Source organism: Camelina sativa, chromosome 4 (genome assembly GCF_000633955.1).
Source record: "Camelina sativa cultivar DH55 chromosome 4, Cs, whole genome shotgun sequence".
NCBI lineage: Eukaryota > Viridiplantae > Streptophyta > Magnoliopsida > Brassicales > Brassicaceae > Camelina > Camelina sativa.
In genome coordinates this window covers 27,196,840-27,219,023 of record NC_025688.1, presented here as the reverse complement: position 1 = coordinate 27,219,023, position 22,184 = coordinate 27,196,840, and the positions used below count along the sequence as shown (strand labels likewise).

The window sequence follows — 22,184 nt, the reverse complement described above, 5'->3', positions numbered from 1 at the left end:
TGTAGGATGGGAAAATCGAAGCTGAAGTAAAACTTACTGGTATCCTCAGTTTAGGAGCGCTGCAGCCAGGAGAAACTCGAAAGTACGGTACTACTATTGCTCCTGGCTTGTATGCACCAGTCCATCAACATTTCTTTATCGCTCGCATGGATATGTCTGTTGACTGTAAACCTGGTGAAGCTTTTAATCAGGTATCTTTACTCTGCTGCTCTTCTCTTCTTGTTGTTGTTAACTTACATATGTGGTTTATTTTCTCAGTTTTTAGGAATGGCATTGGTAGCTTATGAATTTTAGAAGTCCCTATAATTCTTGAAAATAAATCTTAGATACATGTTGCCAGGTGATTTTGCTATATAGTCAGCTTATTCCTCTTTTATCTGTAGGTAGTTGAGGTAAATGCTAGAGTTGACGAGCCTGGTGAGAACAATGTCCACAACAATGCGTTTTATGCGGAGGAGAAGTTACTTAGATCAGAGGCAGAGGCAACGCGTGACTGTGACCCTTTTTCTGCTCGCCATTGGATTGTAAGCAATCCGAACCTTGCATGATCTCGTTTACTACTTATCATCTGAAAGCGTTAATTTATTGCATGTTTAACTTTCACATTTTCATATTGTCCATGCTCGTTCCTGTCTTTGTACCATCAAGACGGGAACCACTTATGATTCTTTCATCCTTGAATATCTACTAGTCTCATCCTCGAGTGAATTCGGGAGAAGAGATCACGTGACCATTCCTAAGTTTCAGTCATGTCCTTATATAGTCATACTTGAGTTGCATTACCAAAAACGCATCTCAGAGTTTCATTGAATATGATTTGTAGATGAAGTATAGATGGCATACTTATGCAAGATGTATATTCAACACAACTCATTGTAATGTGTTTTCAGGTAAGGAACACGAGGACTGTAAACAGAACGGGCCAATTAACGGGATACAAACTTGTTCCTGGTTCAAATTGTTTACCATTAGCTCGACCCGAGGCTAAGTTTCTAAGAAGAGCCGCTTTCCTGAAGCACAATCTCTGGGTTACCCGTTACTCCCCTGATGAGAAGTTTCCCGGAGGAGAATTCCCAAACCAAAACCCACGTGCTGGTGAAGGTCTTGCCACATGGGTGAAACAGAATCGCTCCTTGGAAGAATCTGACGTCGTTCTTTGGTATGTATCTTTCTTTCACTTAGCTGATTCACTTAAAAACTTCCTAGCTACCAAAATTTGTTATTTGAACGTGGAATTTTCATTTGACAGGTACGTGTTTGGGATTATACATGTTCCTAGACTTGAAGATTGGCCGGTTATGCCCGTCGAACATATTGGTTTCACGCTAATGGTTAGTCAGATCTTTTTTGTCTGTAACATTTAATCAAAAAAAAACTTAAATTATAAGACAAACAGTCACTTATAAAATGTTTTGGATTTTGGGTAAACACAGCCACATGGATTCTTCAACTGCTCACCGGCCATAGATGTGCCACCGAATCCATGCGAATTGGATACAAAGGACAGTGAAGTCAAAGAGGTTGTAGCACCGAAACCTCTTCAGACTGGTTTACTTTCAAAGCTATGAAGAAGACAGATTTTATTTCTCCTTTTCTTTAAATAAAATGGCTCAAATCAGTTTCGAATTTGGACCTTTCGTTTGTTTGGTGTGTGTTTGCAAGACTGAAAAACTTGTCATTGGAAATAATTTGGAATGTTATTCTTCTTTCACATTAATGTCGTTTATAAATAAAAAATAAGTTTGTCTGAGAAAATTTTAGGTGATGAAAGGTACATTATATCATCTTCCCGTTTTCGTGTTTTGGAATCGCGTATTCAAAAAAGCATTCTATAATTAGGCCCTTCTCTGTTAAGATGGATATCTCAATGGAGATGAAAAATGATGTTCGTCTTTGACCATTTATAGGAGCATTTAGATGAATCAGTTGGATTATTTTTATCAAATTCATCCAAAAATTATGAAAAATCTGGATGAGTCTGATCGGACCATTCAACTGCAGCTGGTTCAGCCAAATCTCAAAAATATCAAAAATACCCTCAACTGCAGATGCATTATCCAAATGAACCATTTTTTGCATTGTTGGTTGGATCATTTGACATTCAGATGAATCATTTCAATGAACTGTTTAAATGGATCAGTTGGATGGAAATACTAAATGGTCAAACTAACAGGACCTTAGTCTACAACGTTTTTATTTAGCTCAAATGCTATAATTTTAGTCTACAAAATATTTGTTTAGCTCAAACGCTATTGGAACTATTCCGTTGACATGCTGATAAAAAAAAGTCCTCGGTCGTTTTCTGACAAAATTTTCATAACTTTTGTCACATCCCACAACTTAGAGAGAAATTTAGAACTAAAATTTTAATTAATACAATATTTACAATAATACCATTGGCCTATTAAAACTAAGATAATAACAAAATATCTCGTATAGTTAGTTATAACAAAATACGAGATAATAACAAAATATCTCGTATGATAAGTTCCCTTTTCTCATCACTAAAAAAAGAGTTTTGTTTTGTTTTTTTTCTTCTTCTTATATATAGTTTGTGCCACTATAAATAAACCGAGGCCTGTGAAAGTAACAAACAAAGTTTTTGATAATTTCAGTCTTTGGTCTCGAAGTAACAAACTCTAAGAAAGCTTTCAAATCAACTATGGGGTTGAATAATCAAGTGCAGAGGAATCCGAGTTTCAGGTTTGAGATAGATAACTTTTCGGAGAAGGAAGCTGCGATAGCGTCTCAGACATTCGTGAGCTACGGATGTGAATGGTAAAAGAGAAAGAATCGGATCTTCAACTAGTTTTTAATTAAATTTTATTTCTCTCAAATGTAGATGAATACGATTTAACGTAGCACTAATCAAAAAAATTTTCTTTTAATTAAAACACCTAAAAAGGGTTTAGTATTTAATTTGTTTTAGTTTTTTTTTTTTTTTTTTTCCAGGTATCTCTACGTTTATCCGAAGGGAAATAGACAAACTGATCACTTGTCTTTGTACCTATTTGATGCAAACCCTAAATCATTGGAAAGTGGATTGAAAAGGAAAACCAGTTTTCAATTCGTTCTGTTAAGTCGATCCAACAAAGAGCTCTACAAATCACTAGGTAATAAATCCTTTATATATCCTTCCATGTCGGAAACTTTTTTCTTTTCTTTTTGTTGAAATTTCAGCATATGGAGAGAAACAGAGTCTCTTGATGTAAGGTCTATTTATACATATTTATCGGCATTGAACTAGTAAAAATAGCTCACGCATCGTATTTAGCTTATAAGACCCCACGCTTTTCTTTCATTGATGAAGAAGCTAACTTATTATTTTTATTTTGGTATATGTTTCACAGTTGGACCGGGTTGGCATACTGATAAGTCTAAAGGCTGGGGTTACGGAAAGACCTTGCCTCTCAGAAAGCTTCAGGAAAAAGGGTTTTTGGAGAAGGATAGACTCATCGTTGAAGTCTACATTAGTCAAGTTGAAGTTGTTGATGGAGAAGGCAGACTTGTATCAGAGAACAAGGAGACTCTAGATGTCAACGGTTTTCAGGTTTTTGCTTCCCAGGTAGGCTAAAAAGGATTTGTTTCTTCTTTTGGTTTTGTACATGCCTTTTGTGTGGTTGCTTATTCGGATTTCTTTTATGAGTAACAGAAACAAATATTTCCTTGGCATGCAGGCTACTTTAGCAAGAAAGATATTCACAGAGCACCCAGATATTGCAGAAGATTTCAAACCAAAGAACCAAGTGGTGAAGACGGAGTACATGAATGTCCTTCTCAACCTCATTGAGACACTTAACAAGCCTTCACAGAATCACTCAGAGACTGAGCTAAGCAATGCTCACAGTGAGTTGAGTGAGCTGATGGAACAAGGCTTCAAGCTGGACTGGTTGCAGTCAAAGCTTGATGAGGTTTCCTTGAAGAGGAAGAAAGCAGATGCGGATGTCCAACAACTCGGTGAACGTGTTAAGAATCTTGAGCTGATGAACTTGGACTTCAAGCTGGACTGTTTGAAGACAAAGCTTGAGGATGTTTCCTTGGAGAGGAAGAAATCAGATGATGCTGATGGTTCTCGGGTCAAAGAAATGGAGGCACGCATCAAGAATCTTGAGATGGTTGTGTCGGATCTCAAAGTTAAACTAGACAAGGATGAGGCCAAATCTTTTGCTGATGATTTTGAGTTGATGGAACCGGTTGATTGACGTAGAGATCGTCCTAATAGTCTAAGAGATTCAGCTTTACTGAAAGACCCGCTTATATGGTTTTATGATTTGTTTTTTATATGCGCCACTTTTGGATATTTTCTTTCAAAGTTTCAATCATATTTGGGTTTAAATAATGTGTTATGGATCCAATCCTAAAGTTAGCGAGCAAATTAATTCTCCTTGGACTCACTAAATTTTTCACGTATGAGATGGATATATACCTTCTCAATGATGCAGATGGGAACAGGAGAAGAACATATTTGTCTTTTGATTCGACAACGCTCATATTATATAAAGGGTACTAACATCATTAACTTGGGACATTCCTCTGTTTTTGGACCGGTTTGAAACTAATTGATATGTTCTCATTTTCTCTAATCAGATCTCGGTTTGCGTGTTAACAGTCAGGTTTTATAGGGGTGTGACTGTGTCGAATATGTTATAACCTCTTTGATTCTTTAACCTATTTCTACTTTCAAAGCTTTGAAGATGACATTTTTTTTTTCTTTTCTCTTGATAAATTGAGACGTTGCTGTGTATGCAAGCCTGAAAACTTGCCATTGGAATATATTGTTCTTCTTTGGGCCTTTTTTTTTGGTGTTTGGTGTGTGTTTTGCAAGACTGACAATTTGTCATATGGAATAAAAGTATTATTTTTCTTTCACATTATCGTTTAAAATATAAAAATATGCTTGTCTGAAAAAAAATTAGGTGATGAATGGTTAATCATATTTCCCGTTTTAAAAGAAAAAATTGAACCAATATAAAAATATAGTGCAGAATTTAATTAGTTAAAAAATATTAAATTAATATAAATTGTGCAAAGAAACTTAATAATATGGAACAAAGAAAAAGCCTAAAAATCCTATATATATTGGGGAAAAGGGACTATAAGAAATTATGGGCTGTAGGGTATATATCAAATATTCAATAAAGTATCTTAAATATTTTTTTGTATACAAATTAAATCAGTGATATCAATAGCTATATTTTGGACTAAAACTCTTAAATGCAATAATTAAACATTTAAAATTATCTACCCTAACTTAAATATTAGATTTACCAAAATTTCTTAAAAATTAGAAGTTGTATAAATATTCAAATTGATTATAATACCTTTTGCCAAATTTATTATATGTTTTAAAAAGTATATAACTAAATAAAAGTTTTGTAATTTATTTCATAATTAATAATTTAGGACAACCTATAATTATTATTTCCACTTTACTTAATTACTGATATTAAATTTTCTTTTATCTAGTAATTAAGAGAGAGAGAGGTAACTGGTTTCCTTGTTCTTTCCTTTTAATTGGTTTCATTTTTTGAGTTAAGAGTTTTTGAGAAGTTTTTCTTATATATATATATATATATATATAGTTCGTGCCTCCTCCTCTCCTCTATAAACCCGAGAGGGCTTTAATTTATCTGTGAAAGTAAGAAACATAGTTTTTGATTATTTTAGTCCTTTCCTCTCGAATCAACAATGGGGAAGAATCAAGTGCAGAGGAATTCGAGTTTTAGGTTTGAGATAGATAACTTCTCGGAGAAGGAAGCTGTGATAGCGTCTCAGATATTCGTGAGTCACGGATGCGAATGGTAAAATGAGAAAGAAGAATCGGATCTCTATATAGTTTTTGATTATATTCCTTTTGTCTTCTCTTTATATCCTAGAACGATATGTTCTCAAAAATTGATGAATTCGATTCTACGTAGCACTAATAAAAAATTTAAAATTCAGGTATCTCAGCGTCCATCCGAAGGGAGATAGTCTTTGTGATGATCACTTGCCTATCTTCTTGTACGTTGCAAATCCTAAATCATTGGGAAAGGGATGGAAAAGGAAAGCTAATTTTCGATTCTTTCTGTTAAATCAATCCGACAAAGAGCTCTACAGATCACCAAGTAATAAATTTATATATCCATGCATGTTTGAAAGTTTTTCTTTCTTGTTTTCCTTTTGTTAAAATTTTATTCGCTTTTGGAATTTACAAACGGTCTAGTGTAGATTTCAGAATATAGGAAGAGACCAAGAGTCTCTTACTCTCTTGGATGTATGAATTGAGGTATATTTCTACATACATATCGGCGGAGGACTAGTACAGATAGATTTAGCTTATAAGACCCTACACCCCTACACATTTTATTTAGCTTTTGTGATGAGTTATACTCAAGGGTTTTTGTGGACTTGGTTTGGATATCCAACTCTAAGGTTAGGCCTACCTTAACTATAGGATGTTCTTGATAGGCCTAAACTAAGGTTTGAATCTTGAAGAAGCAGCACCTATACATAAGCTAGCCTGTGACTGATGAAGAAGTTAAATTTTTTTCTGTCTTTTTTTTTTTTTTTTTTNTCTCTCTCTTTTTCACAGTTGGACAGGGTTTGTACAGTGCTAAGTTTACAGGCAAGGGTTTCCGAAACACCTTTCCTCTTGAAAAGCTTCAGGAAAGAGGGTTTTTAGAGAATGATAGACTCATCGTTGAAGTCTACATTAGTCGTGTTGAAATTGTTGATGGAGAAGGCAGAGTTGTATCAGAGAACAAGGAGACTCTAGATATCAACGGTTTTCAGGTTTTTGCTTCTCGGGTAAGTTAAAAAGGATCTGTTTCTTCTTTTGATTTTGTGCCTTTTGTGGTTTGCTTCCTTTCTGAGTAACATGCACATATTTTTCCTTGTTGGCATGCAGGCTACTTCAGCAAGAAAGATATTCACAGAGCACCCAGATTTGGCAGAAGATTTCAAACCAAAGAACCAAGTAGTGAAGACGGAGTACATGAATGTCCTTCTCAACCTCATTGAGACACTTAACAAGCCTTCACAGAATCACTCAGAGAGTGAGCTAAACAATGCTCAAAGTGAGTTGAGCGAGCTGATGGAACAAGGCTTCAAGCTGGACTGGTTGAAGTCAAAGCTTGATGAGGTTTCCTTGAAGAGGAAGAAAGCAGATGCGGATGTCCAACAACTCGGTGAACGTGTTAAGAATCTTGAGCTGATGAACTTGGACTTCAAGCTGGACTGTTCGAAGACAAAGCTTGACGAGGTGTCCTTGGAGAGGAAGAAATCAGATGATGCTGATGGTTCTCGGGTCAAAGAAATGGAGGCACGCATCAAGAATCTTGAGATGGTTGTGTCGGATCTTAAAGTTAAACTGGACAAGGATGAGGGCAAATCTTTTGCTGATGATTTTGTGTTGATGGAACAGGTTGACTGGACGGAGAATAAAAAGTTTTATTAGACTTTCATGCACTTCGATTGTGTTGTCAGAGTACTGGGAGCTTTTCACCAAGGTTTTCATCTTTAAAATAAATAAAGAAATAAAAACAATAAGAGGAGAGAAGGAGAGATGTTTGAGAATCTAAAGATAATAATTAGATAATAAAGGTGTGCGTTATTTATTTTTAAAATTTTAATTAGATAATAAAGTTAAAATAAAATTAATACTCTCTCTGTTTCACAAAGAATATCATTCTACACAGATTTTTGTGTTTCACAAAGAATGTCATTTTATATTTCTAATGTAATTTTTTACATCAAATTTCTTATTCTACCCTTAACCCAAAGTTTTTTTTATTAAATTTGAATGATTAATTACTCATTAAATAAGGGTAAATATTTATAATTCAAGTTTTTATTAATTTGTGTGCAATGTGTCAAAATGATACTTTTTGTGAAACGGAGGGAATATAATTTTATTGATGAAAACTCTACTATTAGAAACTTACCACTTTAATTTGGATGCTCTAAGGTAATTCAGTTTATGTCGTTATTAAGCTCGCTTATGTGTCCGACCAAAATTTTGTTTACAACTTTTATTGCATCCACTGAGAACTTAGTGAGGAATTCAAAATTAAATTTGGGTTAATAAACCTTTTACACTAATACCATTGGCTCACTAAAATTAATATAATAACAAAAAACTTATCTGGAAATTAATATCATTAATGATATATTTTGGTATTTTTTGTTGATGTAACGATCTTAATAAAAAAAATTCCGGTGATTTGAGTATTATTGGCGTTACAGAAGTTTATAGGTTTGTATATATCATTTGAGGAAAAAAAGGTTTTGTATATATCATACAATTATGTATATCTTAAATAGTTTTTCTAAAAAAGTATCTTAAATATATTTTTGTATATCAATAGTAATATTTTGGACTTAAACTCTTCAAGAAGGCAATAACTAAAAGTTATTGAAATTATCTATAATAGTTTAAAATATAGAATTACCAAACATTCTTAACATGTTTAAAGAAGCAGAAAAACATAATTAATAATAGAATTAAACAACGTAATTACTTATGATCTTTTTGGTTAGGACAAAATACAATTATTAATTTGGTACAAAAATATTATTTATACATCCGTAATTATCAAATTGTTTTTTAATCAATAAAACAATATGTAACTAATCACTTAGGCTTAAATTACTCCTTCTTGTGTTGGGATTTTGAGAATTGTTTTACTTGTTTGCCTCCTCAATATATAAACAGAGAGGGTTTCTCATAATATATATCTTTTTTTTTCTTTCTCGATCGACGTAACAAAATCTAAGAAAGCTTTTGAATCACATATGGGGAATCAAGTGCCAAGGGCTTTCAGGTTTGAGATAGATACCTTCTCGGAGAAGAATGCTGAAATAACGTCTCCTATATTCACAAGCGGCGGATGTGAATGGTAAAACGAGAAAAATCTAATAGTTAGCTTTACAACAAAAACATAATAATAATAAAGAGTTTAATCTTTGTTTTTATATTCTTTCAGGTATTTCACACTTCATCCGAAGGGGACTTGTCGTTGTAATAGTTACATGTGTTTGTTCCTAAACCTTGCAAATCCTCAATCATTACCAACTGGATGGAAAAGGAAAGCTAGATGTCACTTCCTTCTGTTGAATCAATCCGGCAAAGTGCTCGACAGATCACAACTACCTAATGGTAATGAAGTCATATTATATCCTTTTCCATGTTGAATCAATCCGGCAAAGTGCTCGACTCATGTTTGCGATCTTTAAGAGGCGGCAACTATACATAAGCATGTGATAAATGAAGTAGTTGACTTAAACTTTTTTTTTTGTGATTTTCTTTCGACAGATGAAAAACGACCACGCCACAAGTTTTGCGCTAGAACACCTTCATGGGGAAGGACAATGACCTTGCCTTATAGAAACCTTATTGAAAATGGTCTTTTGGAGAAGGACAAGCTCATCGTTGACTTCTATATTAGTGACGTTGAACTTGTTGATAGAAACGGCATAGTTGTATCAGAAAAAGGAGACTGTGATTATCAATGATTTCCAGATTTATGCTTATCTGGTAAGTTAACAACAAGGATCTGTTTCTTCTTCTGGTTTTGTGCTTTAGTTATGTGGGTTTGCTTCTTGGCGTATAGACGCAGATTCCTTTTATGATTAAACAATAATTATGTATTATTTACGATCCTTGGCAGGCTACTTCAGCAAGAAAGTTGTTTGCGAAGCACCCAGAAATTGCAGAAGATCTCAAACCAAAGAACCAATTCGTGAAGAATGAATACATGAATGTCCTTCTCAACCTCGTTGAGACACTTAACAAACCTTCACAGAATCACTCAGAGATTGAGATACAAAATTCTCACAGCAAGTTGAGTGAGCTGATGGAACAAGGCTTCAAGCTGGACTGGTTGAAGGAAAAGCTTGATGAGGTTTCCTTGAAAAGGAAGAAATCAGGTGCTGATGTCCAACGACTCGATGAACGTGTTAAGAATCTTGAGCTGGTGAAATTGGACTTAAAGCTGGATTGTTTGAAGACGAAGCTTGAGGAGGTGTCCTTGGAGAAGAAGAAATCAGATGATGCTGATGGTTCTCGGGTCAAAGAAATGGAGGGACGCATCAAGGATCTTGAGATGATGGTGTCAGATCTCAAAGTTGAACTGGGCAAGCAGAAGGCCAAATCTTCCGCTGATGGTTTTTTGTTGATCGACTAGGTTGATTGACATAGAGATATGGTACTAATAGTCTAGAGATTTGGCTTTTATAGAAATATCTGCTTTTANTTTTTTTTTTTTTTCATTTTTTATATGCACTACTACTTTGGATGTTTTCCGTAAAAATCTTTTTTTTGAGTTAATGACTTTATGTGTTATGGCATCTAATCCAAAAGTTAACGAGCAAATTAATAATTCTCCTTGAACTCACTAAATTTTTCACGTATGAGATCGATAAAGTACTTCTCGAAGATTGAAGATAGCACCATATCATATATTTTTCTAGCGGCGGCTGCAAATGGCAAAAGAAGAACATGTCTGTCTTTTGATTCAACCCTCAACAACATCAAGTTGAGACCACCTTCCTCTGTTTTTGGTCCATTAGATTAAGAAGATTTGAAATTAATTGATGTGTTCTCATTCTCTAATCAAATCCCGGTTTGCGTTTTGGGATGTATCAAGTACTTATGTCCATTTCATAATTTTAATTTACTGGAGGAGTTGAAACATTTCTTTTTTTTGTTTTGTTTTTGGTGAAAGAGAGGAGTTGAAACAGTTGAGAACTGTGTATATCTTTTCGCATGATGAGGGCTAACATCAAGACCTATGGTGACACATAACGAAATAGACGTATTCACACGTATATATAGGGTTCTTCCGCTGAAGGGACTAGTGTATTCTTTTTATTAATGGGCCCAAAAAGCCCATTAACAGATGTTCGATTAGCCGCACAATCACGTAATTGGTTTCTTTTTGAGTTAGGGTTTAGAGAAAGTGTTTATTTTCTTTTTGCGTCCTCTCCTCTATATATAGATAAAGGGGACTATACGAAACGAAGCTGCTTAGAATTTCTTATTTTGCTCGAATTAACAAAATCAAAGAGAAGCGTTTAGGTCATCAAAGATGTGGAATCAGAAGCCATGTTACAGGTTTGAGATAAACAACTTCTCGGAGAAGGAAGCTGCCCTGATGTCAAACGTGTTCGTGAGTGGCGGATACGAATGGTAAAAAAACGACAAGACTCGGAACTTTAATTAGTTTTGTTATTAAATTCTCGAAGAATTGATCATATAAATTTGATTGTACGCACGTAGACGTAGCACTAATTAATTAAAAAGGGTTTTAATTAATTAATTTAATATTCTTTCAGGTATATCTCCCTTCATCCGAACGGATACAATGGTCTTTGTGATGATGACTTGTCTTTGTACCTCTGTCCGACAAATTCTAAATCAATGGGAAGTGGATGGGAAAGGATTGCTAATTTTTACTTCGTTCTGTTGGATCAATCCAACAAAGTGCTTTACAGATCACTTGGTAATTAAGTTATATATATCCTTCCATTCGTTAATCTTGTTTAATTCATTTTTTTTTCAGTAATCAATAAAAATGTCTCGAATCTACATAAGAAGCTAATTTATAAATATATATATATATATATATATATATATATATATATTTGGGGTCTTTTTCTGTTTTTTTTTTCATAGTCGAAGAGCAGGTATCATTCCATGCAGATTCTCTGTCCTGGGGTTTCTCCGAGACCTTGCCTCTTAGCAAGCTTGAGGATGATTTGTTCCTTGAGGGCGACAAACTCATTGTTGAAGTCTACATTCAAATGGTAGAATCTTTTGATGGAGAAAGAGAAGATGTAACAGAGACTGTGGATATCTACGGTTTTCAAGTTCTTGCTTCTCAGGTAAATTTATAGGATCTGTATACGTTTTTTAAAATAATTAATCACTTCCTTTATAGTGTTTGCTTCTTGGCGTATAGATTCATACTCTTTTCTTGGTAGGTTTTTGCAGCAAGGACGATATTCTCCGACCACCCTGACCTCGCATATGACTTCAAACCAAAGAACCAAGTTGTGAGGACGGAATACATGAACGTCCTTCTCAACCTCGTTGAGACACTTTACAAGCCTTCACAGTATCACGCAGAGACTGATCTACGCAATGCTCAGATCGAGTTGAGTGAGCTGGCGGAAGCAGGCTTCAAGCTAGACTGGTTGAAGTCAAAGCTTGATGAGGTTTCCTTGAAAAGCAAGAGAGCAGGTACTGATGAAAGTTTTGTGAACGTTGAGCTGATGACATTGAACGCCAAGCTGGACTGTTTGAAGGCAAAGCTTGAGGAGGTTTCCTTGGAGAAGAAGAAATCAGATGATGCTGATGGTTCTCGGTTCAAAGAAATGGAAGGACGCATCAAGGATCTTGAGATAATGGTGTCAGATCTCAAAGTTGAACTGGCCAAGGAGAAGGCCAAATCTTCTGCTGATGATTTTTTGTTGATCAACTAGATTGATGATGTAGATATACTAATACTCTAGACAGATTCAGCTTTTATAGAAAGACCTGTTTCATTGAATCATATTATTGAGTTAATAATGTGTTATGGAGGATCCTATCCTTAAAATTAACGAGCAAATAATTAATTCTCGCCTTGAGCTCACTAAAGTTTTCACGTATGAGAAGAACATATTTGTCTTTTATTTCAACTTGCGACCTTACCTTCCTCCTCTGTTTTTGGACCATTCGCTTAAGATGTTTTAAAATTAATCGGTGTATTCTCATGATCTCATCCTCTAATGGTCATATGTCCTGGTTTGCGTTTAATCAGTCAGGTTTTATAGGGGTGTGACTGTCTGGGATCTATCACTCTTGTGCTCATTTCACAACTTGCAGGCCCAGGGGATTTTGTATTAACATCAAGAGCCATGCTCAGCGTAATTGTGTAATTATAGGGTCACTAGTTGCGGGTGTGGGAGAGTTTGCATAAGCATACATGTGTGGTTTTAAATGTTATTAAGCAATATAAATCTAAGAAAAATACATAAAATATAATGTAATTTTTCTTTCATTTTAATAAATAACGGGTGACCATAGTCGCCCCGTCCCTTATTTTAAAAAAAAAAGCATACATTGGTTTTGAATGTTATTAAGCAATATATATAAATCTAAGAAAATACATAAAATATAAATTTATATAAGAAAACCAAAAACTTGTTATAACAAGAAGTTTAGGGAATTGTTCTCTTGTATTATTCATCTGCTATATATGATACAACATATATATAAGGATACATATTAGGGTTTATACTAATGGGTCGATAATGGACATCCATATAATACAATATATTTATAACATTCCCCCTTGGATGACCATTATTAAAATGTAGTCCCATACGCATATGAGATGCTGCCTCGTTAAAAACATTACCAGGAAAGCCCAGTGGAAAAAACTATAGTTAAGGGAAAAAGAGTGCAGCGTGCTTTTACTCCCCCTCTTGAATACATCGCTTGAAATCTTCAAAATGACCGAACCAATATGATGAAATAATTTCTTGAAAGTAGTGGTTGGAAACACCTTGGTAAATGGTTCGCCAAATCTTCACACGAACGAATCTGTAGTAAACGTGTATCACCATTCTTCTATTGGTAATAGGTTTCGCAAGTGACTCATCTTTATCATTATCTTTGTTTCTCACGATCTCATCAATGTATGTCAAAGATTTTGAAGATGATAGTCTTTCACCATTGGAATCATAATATTCCTTTTCAGGTGTTTATCTTTCGCGTGTTCTTTTGTTGTCTCATTAAAAACCTTTCAAGGAAAAACCCAATAGGATAAAAACCATGATAAGGGAAAAAGAGTACAACCACGCTTATGATCATATTTCTCCCCCTGAAAGCATCATCTTCAGGTTATGCATTATAATCATATATATCATCTTTCTTGAACTATTATAAGCAACGCTTTCAGGTACTAACTCATATGATCATCATATATTCTACTGGGTCATTGAACCTCAACATTGAACTTCAAGTCATTTGAACCCCTTTCATATAGAAGATCTATTTGAACTTAAGCCCAAATATTCTATTACATACAATCTTCCAAACAATCTTATAGATAAGAGTTATTCATAATCTTCTTGTAAAACTTTCTCTTTCTACTCTTCTTACTAGTATGGTACTACAAGACCATTTTTCTATGTAAGATGAAGTAAGCATCTTGAGATAACATCTCATTCATCATATGTCAAATTTATAAACTCAAGAAATTTCATGAAATATCTGATCTTATACAATCTGATTTCTCCATCTTTCAAGAGTAATATTTCATCATTGATTGTTTCTACCGGAGATCAGATAATATTTTCATCATCAACATATTTTGCACTTGTTCTTGTATCTATCTTCTAACAAGAACCACTTGTAAGTGCAGAAGAGACAAGAGACACATACAATTTTTCTTATAACGAGGTTCAGCGAATGCCTACGTCCTCAAACTTTGTTGAAAATACTTCTTGAACATAATTACAACATTTGTTCAATCTCGGATTTACACAACTCTAAGATATTGTCTTAGATTGTTTTCGATTTATTTTCAACCCACTATGAGATCATTAAGATCAATAACAATGATCTACATCCATGATTCTCTTATAGAGATAAACTTTCACCATTTTCTCCTCAAAGGTGTCAAAAGTCTACAAAACTTTTTCTCGAGAACTATAAAATATTGCTTCTAGCAATATGATCACTTTAAAGGAAACTTCTGACAGTTTGAAAACCTTCTCATTAGACTGAATCAAGTCTTACTCTTATTTTCAAACTCATAAGGGATCTAAATTAATTGCTTCCAGCAAATGAGAATACATCTCTCATAAGTATTTTCTGAGAATCATTGTACTACTACACGTACTGAATTTCTCATGCATATCCACTTATGTTCCACTCATTTTACACTTTCAAGTGTAAGGACTACAAGTCCAAATATTATCTCTTCAAGAGATTTGAACTATTTCATAGCTATTTCTTTCCATGATTAACCAATCATTCTTTGTGTACACTTTCCAATAAAACTTTTCTATTAACCGCGGTTATGATCCTCGATTTTCATTCATAACATCATCAACTGCAACACTGCATGCAAACATATTTACAACGTCGATTTGCTTTTTGGTTTCCTTTCTTTCTAGACATGACTCAACTTGTTGAGATTTCTTTTCATTATGATTCTCAGGTACCTGAATCTCTTTCTTACTCATGTCTTTGTCACTAAATCTCCTCTAGAGATTTACATAACTCTCTGCTTCCTCGGTGTCATATTAAATTATGCTTTTTTTTCTTTTCCAAGAATGCTTATATTTGGAACCATAAGTTTATCACACCTCATGCGATCTTTAGACTTACTAGCAGTTGATCTTATCCTTCTAGGATATTAATTTCAATTGGAACACAGCTGGTATATGTGACTTTGTCACTCAAGGTCAGAAAATGGCTCTTGCATGCTTTTAGCATCTTTGCAAACTTTGCCAATAAATTATCTTTTAATTTCTAGCGCACATTTCTTAGTACAAGGATCAAGATAATTTCTTCCAATATATTTATTTACCAGCTGTTTATTTTCATCCCCTCATGTTGGAAAGACTGACTCACTAAAACAGTCTATGCATCCCGAGCCTCAAATTCTCGAGATATTCAATCTTTAAAAGAGATTCCATATCCAACATATTTTCAACATTCTTTCAAATTCCATCTTATATAACTGTGGTGGAGCAACCAACATGTATAACACATTTAGATGGAATAAATCTGGTTCCTAATCCAAACCAATTGTAATGGGGAGTACTCATAATTATTCGTTGGCATGATGCGAATTACTTGACATATATAGTCATTTATGTCAATTACTGTGCATGGTTTCACCACCATTGTCAATTAACCAAATCCTCTCGCAAACTCTATGTTGCACGTTAATAACAAACATATATAGTGGATGATCAGTCCACAATATCGCTTTGTATACGTACCAAAAAATTGACATTATCCAAATTCATGGGGTCGGTGAAAACCATATAATCGGCTTGCTTTGTAAAGCAGCACACATAACACTAGGAAAACTCTTTAGGTTCTCCAATGAATCTTTTCAGAAATCTCTGATTATCCTTTCGCATCACTACTAAACCGGAATGGCTTAACCGGTTATGCCAAACAGTGAGATTTTCACAAAGCATTTTATCTTCTAGATAATGTATGTAATCTCTAAAATACTTTTATTGTCTTGGGTAATACTTATGATTTCAAAGTATTTTCTTTGCTTATTGTCTCAACATGATTACTTTTCAAATCCTCAAGATTTGCTCTTTCATATGAGTAAATAAACTCATTTTAGGTGTGAACATAATCTTAAATTTGTTTCATCACCTCTCTATGTGGATTCATTAATTCTCCCCCTGGAGATGATGACACTTCATGTCTATCAATCTCGATTTGAATTCCACTCTGTAATCAATAATATTCTCCAATTGGGTCATGTATTATATCTTACACCCTTTTGACTTTGAGACTAATTGGGAGACTGTAACACATTAATATTAAATTGTGTTCCCATAGACAATAGTATATATACTCTTCAAGAGCTTTCAATACTTTTTCTACTACTTCTCGTTATTATAGTAGAATAGTGGAAATGGTCTCACACTAACTTCTTTCATCATCATCATATATAGATGAGATAAGTACCTCCTAATGTACTTATTATTCACTTATAGTGGAGACACTTATCGACTTAACCGCGACCTTATATATATATATCATACCCACATTTATAACCACTTTTATAGCAACTTTTCTTATCATTGATGTGGCAATTTCCTTTTTCTTTGCAGAAAGTCATATTCAGTTCAATGAATAGACAAAGCCAATAGGATGTGATTTACATCAACATCTCATAATTTTATATACAGTCACAAAAAAGAGATTATAATATTTTCAAAAAATATTTTTCACTATATTGTGTCTTACATGACAATAATATTTTGTGACAATTAGAATATATTTTCTCTAATATATTTCCAACAATGATATTATCTTCTATTATAATCTTGGTTATAAGTGGAATTAAGTTGTTTGTATATATTCTCTTATACACTTTTAGTCATTTACTTTCTTTAGATTATTCTGAAGAATAAGTAAATTTTTATGGTCATATACTTGGACTTAAACCTCCTCAAAGAAGTGATGCCAAAAAAATATGATCAAACAACATATTTTATAAATAAATTACTCATTATTTAATATCTCAAAAATATCATGCATTTATATTAAGTTCTCGTTGGTCAATTAATTCACCAAACAAGATTGGATGATAAGATTTTAAATATTTCATCATAATAAAATATTTAATTTTGATTAGATTTAAATTTGTGATTAAAATTCACAAACATGATAAACAGTCATATAAATGAGTGTTAAATTATTATTAAACATCATTTCTTTATATATAAATATATATATATATATATATATATATATTTTCTTTCTTTTAAACGTTTTTTTCTCACTAAAGATTTTATTATAAAATCTAAAACATTTTTCTAAAGAATATAACTATATTATTACAATTATTTCATGATAATAAATTCTATATGACCAATGGCCAACAATAACATATAATGATCTCATGAAATTTTTTTTCTTTTAACTTTTAATGGCAGATTAAAAGTTATATCAATAATTTGTCACCATCAATTTAATTGTAGATATGTCATAGATATATTTGGTGATAAAATCTAACTAATGCAAAAGAAATTTAGTTGTACTTATCTCGGTAATAAGACGTTGTCGAGAGGATGGAATATTTGAAACAAAACGTAGACGTCTCGATGAATGATGTTCCTAGAGACTGAGATGAATACGTAGATCTTTACTTCACCATGAGATATCTATCATTCCTTAGACAAAAGACACTTTTGTCAAACCAATAATATACGTACCAAACCAAACTTAATAAACAATAAATTAAATCCAAATAATCAAAAACATGTTCTGTTATGAACAAATGAGATGGCGTTAATTAGAACTAGAACGGTCAAACCAACGATGGACAAAAACATATTACCAAGCTAAATAATAGAATAATCATGCGTTTAGTTTGAGAATGAACCTCATGAAACCAAACGATAAAGCAACAATAATATACCCTAGCAAACAGATCCCTCTTCACAATAACGACTAATTAAAGCATGATCCACATAACAGTATTAGAGCATGAATCGATCACAAGTTTAAGTAAATAATAAAATTATTAATATGTGAGAGAATCTATGAATCAACCGATAGTGGGTATATCAAAAGTATAAGGTTGAATTCTATATACATAAATTATTCATCCCAATTTATAACGAAACATGCAGCCATAAGTGTAAATAGTCCATATATACTTATCTTGTTAGGGGTGGAGGATCGTAGACGTTGTTGGTTAAGGTTTCGACACAAAACGCAGACGGCTAGGTTGACGACGGCTGCTAGTTTTTTTTTTTTTTTTTTTTTNGCTAGGGTTAGAACGTGTTGATAACGGGTTATAACAAGAGGTTTAGGGAATTGTTCTCTTGTATTATTCATCTGTTCTATATGATACAATATATTTATAGGGATACATATTAGGGTTTAGGGTTCATATTAATGGACTGATAATGGACATCCATATAATACAATATATTTATAAAAAAGCTTTATTATTATAACAAAAAATATATATTTATTTTTCGTTATGAGTTAGGGTTTTGAGAAGGTTTTTTAATTCTTTTGCCTCCTCTATAAACAGAGAGGGCATAACCTAACCTGTGATAGCACCAAAAAGAGCGTCTGAGAGATTCGTAATTTTCTCGAAGTAACAAAAATCTAAAGGAAGCGTTTTAGGTCAAATATGTGGAGTCATAAGCCGAGTTTCAGGTTCGAGATAGATAACTTCTCGGATCAGGAAGCTAAGATAACGTCTCAGACATTCGTAAGTGGTGGATGCGAGTGGTAAGAATCGGTTCTTTGATTAGCTTTGTTATTTAAATTCTCTCAGTGTTCAACTATAACGTACGAGTTCTCCAAATCTTGATGAATTTGATTGTACGCAGCTCTAATTTTAAAAGGGTTTAATCAAAACATCAAAAGGGTTTAATATTTGTTTTATATTTTTTTATTAGGTATCTCACTCTTTACCCGAAGGGAGAGACTTTTTGTGATGATCACTTGTCTTTGTTCATGTCCGTTGCAAATTCTAAATCATTGGGAAGGGGTTGGAATAGGAGTATTGATTATTACTTTGTTCTGTTGACTCAATCCGACAAAGAGCTCTACAGATCAGCTGGTAATGAAGCTATATATCCTTACCGGCCATGTCTAGATCTTGTTTTTGTTCTTTCTTTTTCCTCTTTTTTGTATTTGACATTCTCAATTAATTTATATAGGCATGTGATTTAGAAGTTAACTCTGTTTTTTTTTTCTTTTTTTTCCATAGTTCAAAATCAAACAGAGTTTAAGGAGAAGTCCCCAAGCTGGGGTTTCCGAAAGACCTTGCCTCTTAGCAAGTTTCAGGAAAAAGGGTTTCTCGAGAACGACAAGCTCATCTTTGAAGTCTACATTCAAATTGTAGAAGCTTCTGATGTAGGAGGAGGAGGTATATCAGAGAAGAAGGACACTGTGGATATCAACGGTTTCAAAGTTCTTGCTTCTCAGGTAAGTTAAAAAGGATCTGTTTTTGCTTCCTTTATAGGGTTTGCTTCTTGGTATACATATTCATACTTAGCTTTATCTTGGTAGGCTAACTCAGTGAGGAAGATATTCTCCGAGCACCCAGACTTGGCAGAAGATTTCAAACTAAAGAACCAAGTGGTGAGGATGGAATACATGAATGTCCTTGTCAACCTCATTGTGACACTTCACAAGCCTTCAGAGAATCACTCAGAGACTGAGCTAAGCCATGCTCGCAGTGAGTTGTGTGAGCTGAAGGAAGCAGGCTTCAAGCTGGACTGGTTGCAGTCAAAGCTCGATGAAGTTTCCTTGAAAAGGAAGAAAGCAGTTGTTGATTTCCACCAACTCGATGGGCGTGTTAAGAATCTTGAGCTGATGAAATTGGATTTCAAGCTGGACTGTTTGAAGAAAAAGCTTGAGGAGGCTTCCTTGGAGAGGAAGAAATCATATGAAGCTGATGGTTCTCGGTTCCAAACACTAGAGGAGCGCGTCAAAAAACTTGAGCTGATGGAATTGGACTACAAGTTGGACTGTTTGAAGACAAAGCTTGAGAATGTTTCCTTGGAGAAGAACACAGATGCTGATGGGTCTCGCGTCCAACAACTAGAGGAAAGCATGAAGAATCTTAAGATGATGGTGTCACATCTCAATGTTGAACTGGACAAGAAGAAAGGTAAAACTTCTGATGATGGGTTTTTGTTGGTCGACGACGAGGTTGCTTAATGTGGATATTAAGTTTTTTTAGATTATAGAGAGATCATTACTAGACAATATCCTCAGATGTTTCCTTTGTTTCATTTTTATGTTGTTTTCTGAATCCAATAATAGTCTAGAGATTCGTCTTTAATCGAAAGACATGGTTTTGTTGATTTTTCATTTCTCGTGTTAACGATTTTTCTGATTTGATATTATTTACTACTACCATGTTACTAGGGCCGCTCATGTTAATACAAACTAATTCTATTTGGAATGGCTCTTCATCCTATTTAGAAAACAAACCAAGGACTGCTTTTCATATCAAGTGCCTCCTCTGTATCGTCTAGTTTTTACTTACAAGCTATTCCAAACAAATATGGTTGGGGGCTACCTCAAAAGCTTGAACATCATCATCCGCCTACTGAATTGGGAGGCGACTACAACAAACAGTATTCTAAGAAGATTCACTTCTTTTCTTGGGTAGTTATATCTAATTAAGTATTCTCATGAGATGAAGACGAGCAAAGTAAATCTGACTGTACTGCTGTCCTCTCTGTACATCTCCCTTCTTCTCTCATTCTGCTTCAATTGCAACCAAATATAAATAAAAAAGAGAGCTCAGAATCAGATTACAAACGCACACAAAAAGTAGAAAGAGTCGACGACCACACACAAGAGTCCACCGTACTTTAACTTATCAGTGATCGTGAATGAACGAAATCGAAAAAGAAGAAATCGTGATGATGAAGCGATGAAGAAGAAGATGAGATTAGATGCTAAAGATGATAGATTGTTTCTTTCTGTTAGCTTGCTGTAGTATTATTACTATTATATTACAGGGCGCCGTATTATACAAGTAATAAAGTATACCCGGTATAAACCGGTTATTTACATAATCATGACTAAACAACGTCTATCCCAGACCGGACCAGACCCGGACCAAATTAATTGTTGGGCAATATTAGTAAATAGACTATAGATTTGAAAGAATAAAGAGAATCGCTTTTTGTCATAATCTTTAGGTAAAAAATGTTTTCTGAAATAGCATGAAAAATATATATATACCAATGTCAATAGCATGTTTTATTTTTAAAATACATGGATTTTAAATTTCAGATTTTGTGTATAGTTGTTAGAAAATCATGTAATTCTATAAAATAGAGAGGTATATTAGCGAAAACAGGAAATATTGACAAAAATATATAATTTTATAGAATAGTAAGATATATTAGCAAAAATGCATCCAATTCTTTTACATAACATAGAAATATTGACAAAAATGTCAAAAGTTCTATACAAAATGAGTACTGTTTGGTCAAAGGTTAGTTTCTCAAGTCTTTTCAAGTCTTAGGTTAGTTAATATATACTCTTGATGAAGAAAGAGAACAAAAACGAGGTAGAATGCCCTACTATAATAACTAAGTGGACTACTAATTATAAATCTTCTTGCTGATTTGTACTTCTTTTTTTATATAGAATTTTGAAGATGTCTACGACTAAAATTCAGTGGACTTTGTCAATCGAGTGAGTAAAGAACATAAGGCGGGAATTTAGACTCACTCAGATAATCTCTACCGCGAATATGTACTTATTTGATAAAAAAAAAAGCATGATAAAGAAATATGCGACTCATGATCGAAGTAAGAAGCAATCTAAAGTGAGAGATAGAGAGCTATCCGCGAGAGAGAAAGGAATCTGAAGAAGACGTAGTGCTAGTGTTGAAGTTTGTTCGAGTGTTTAAGACTTCAGCCGAAAAGGATCCGAAGACAAACGATACCAAGAGGAAGGT

General features: G+C 33.7%; 6 protein-coding genes across 8 annotated transcripts in view; all 6 read left to right on the top strand.

The window, feature by feature from the left end:
* The window catches only part of LOC104782758 (copper methylamine oxidase), a 5,592-nt gene extending 3,837 nt beyond the window's left edge, over positions 1 to 1,755 (top strand). Inside the window, exons 8-12 of one of the 3 annotated variants that reach the window (XM_010507773.2) lie at positions 6 to 191; positions 384 to 524; positions 891 to 1,159; positions 1,250 to 1,331; positions 1,434 to 1,755. In XM_010507773.2, coding sequence (XP_010506075.1) covers positions 6 to 191; positions 384 to 524; positions 891 to 1,159; positions 1,250 to 1,331; positions 1,434 to 1,568 — 813 coding nt within the window. In that variant the 3' untranslated portion in view covers positions 1,569 to 1,755. The remainder of the gene's footprint in view (positions 1 to 5; positions 192 to 383; positions 525 to 890; positions 1,160 to 1,249; positions 1,332 to 1,433) is intronic. The other 2 variants (XM_010507774.2, XM_019245036.1) reach the window with 2 other exon arrangements.
* LOC104784370 (MATH domain and coiled-coil domain-containing protein At2g42480-like) lies at positions 2,663 to 4,202 on the top strand. Its single transcript, XM_019244253.1, has 4 exons — positions 2,663 to 2,778; positions 2,953 to 3,113; positions 3,351 to 3,565; positions 3,678 to 4,202. The coding sequence occupies exons 1-4, from the start codon at positions 2,663 to 2,665 to the stop codon at positions 4,200 to 4,202; spliced, it is 1,017 nt and encodes a 338-aa protein (XP_019099798.1).
* LOC109125110 (MATH domain and coiled-coil domain-containing protein At2g42480-like) lies at positions 5,612 to 7,637 on the top strand. The gene is made up of 4 exons (XM_019244338.1): positions 5,612 to 5,801; positions 5,944 to 6,107; positions 6,575 to 6,789; positions 6,890 to 7,637. The coding sequence occupies exons 1-4, from the start codon at positions 5,689 to 5,691 to the stop codon at positions 7,436 to 7,438; spliced, it is 1,041 nt and encodes a 346-aa protein (XP_019099883.1). The 5' UTR covers positions 5,612 to 5,688; the 3' UTR covers positions 7,439 to 7,637.
* LOC109132560 (MATH domain and coiled-coil domain-containing protein At2g42480-like) lies at positions 8,776 to 10,166 on the top strand. The gene is made up of 4 exons (XM_019244252.1): positions 8,776 to 8,879; positions 8,967 to 9,139; positions 9,296 to 9,462; positions 9,651 to 10,166. Exons 1-4 carry the CDS (start codon positions 8,776 to 8,778, stop codon positions 10,164 to 10,166), a joined length of 960 nt encoding a protein of 319 aa, XP_019099797.1.
* Positions 11,070 to 12,465, top strand: LOC109125236 (MATH domain and coiled-coil domain-containing protein At2g42480-like). The gene is made up of 4 exons (XM_019244251.1): positions 11,070 to 11,170; positions 11,317 to 11,483; positions 11,657 to 11,865; positions 11,965 to 12,465. Exons 1-4 carry the CDS (start codon positions 11,070 to 11,072, stop codon positions 12,463 to 12,465), a joined length of 978 nt encoding a protein of 325 aa, XP_019099796.1.
* On the top strand, positions 18,829 to 20,422 carry LOC104784367 (MATH domain and coiled-coil domain-containing protein At2g42480-like). Its single transcript, XM_019244250.1, has 4 exons — positions 18,829 to 18,982; positions 19,153 to 19,363; positions 19,496 to 19,684; positions 19,769 to 20,422. The coding sequence occupies exons 1-4, from the start codon at positions 18,882 to 18,884 to the stop codon at positions 20,420 to 20,422; spliced, it is 1,155 nt and encodes a 384-aa protein (XP_019099795.1). The 5' UTR covers positions 18,829 to 18,881.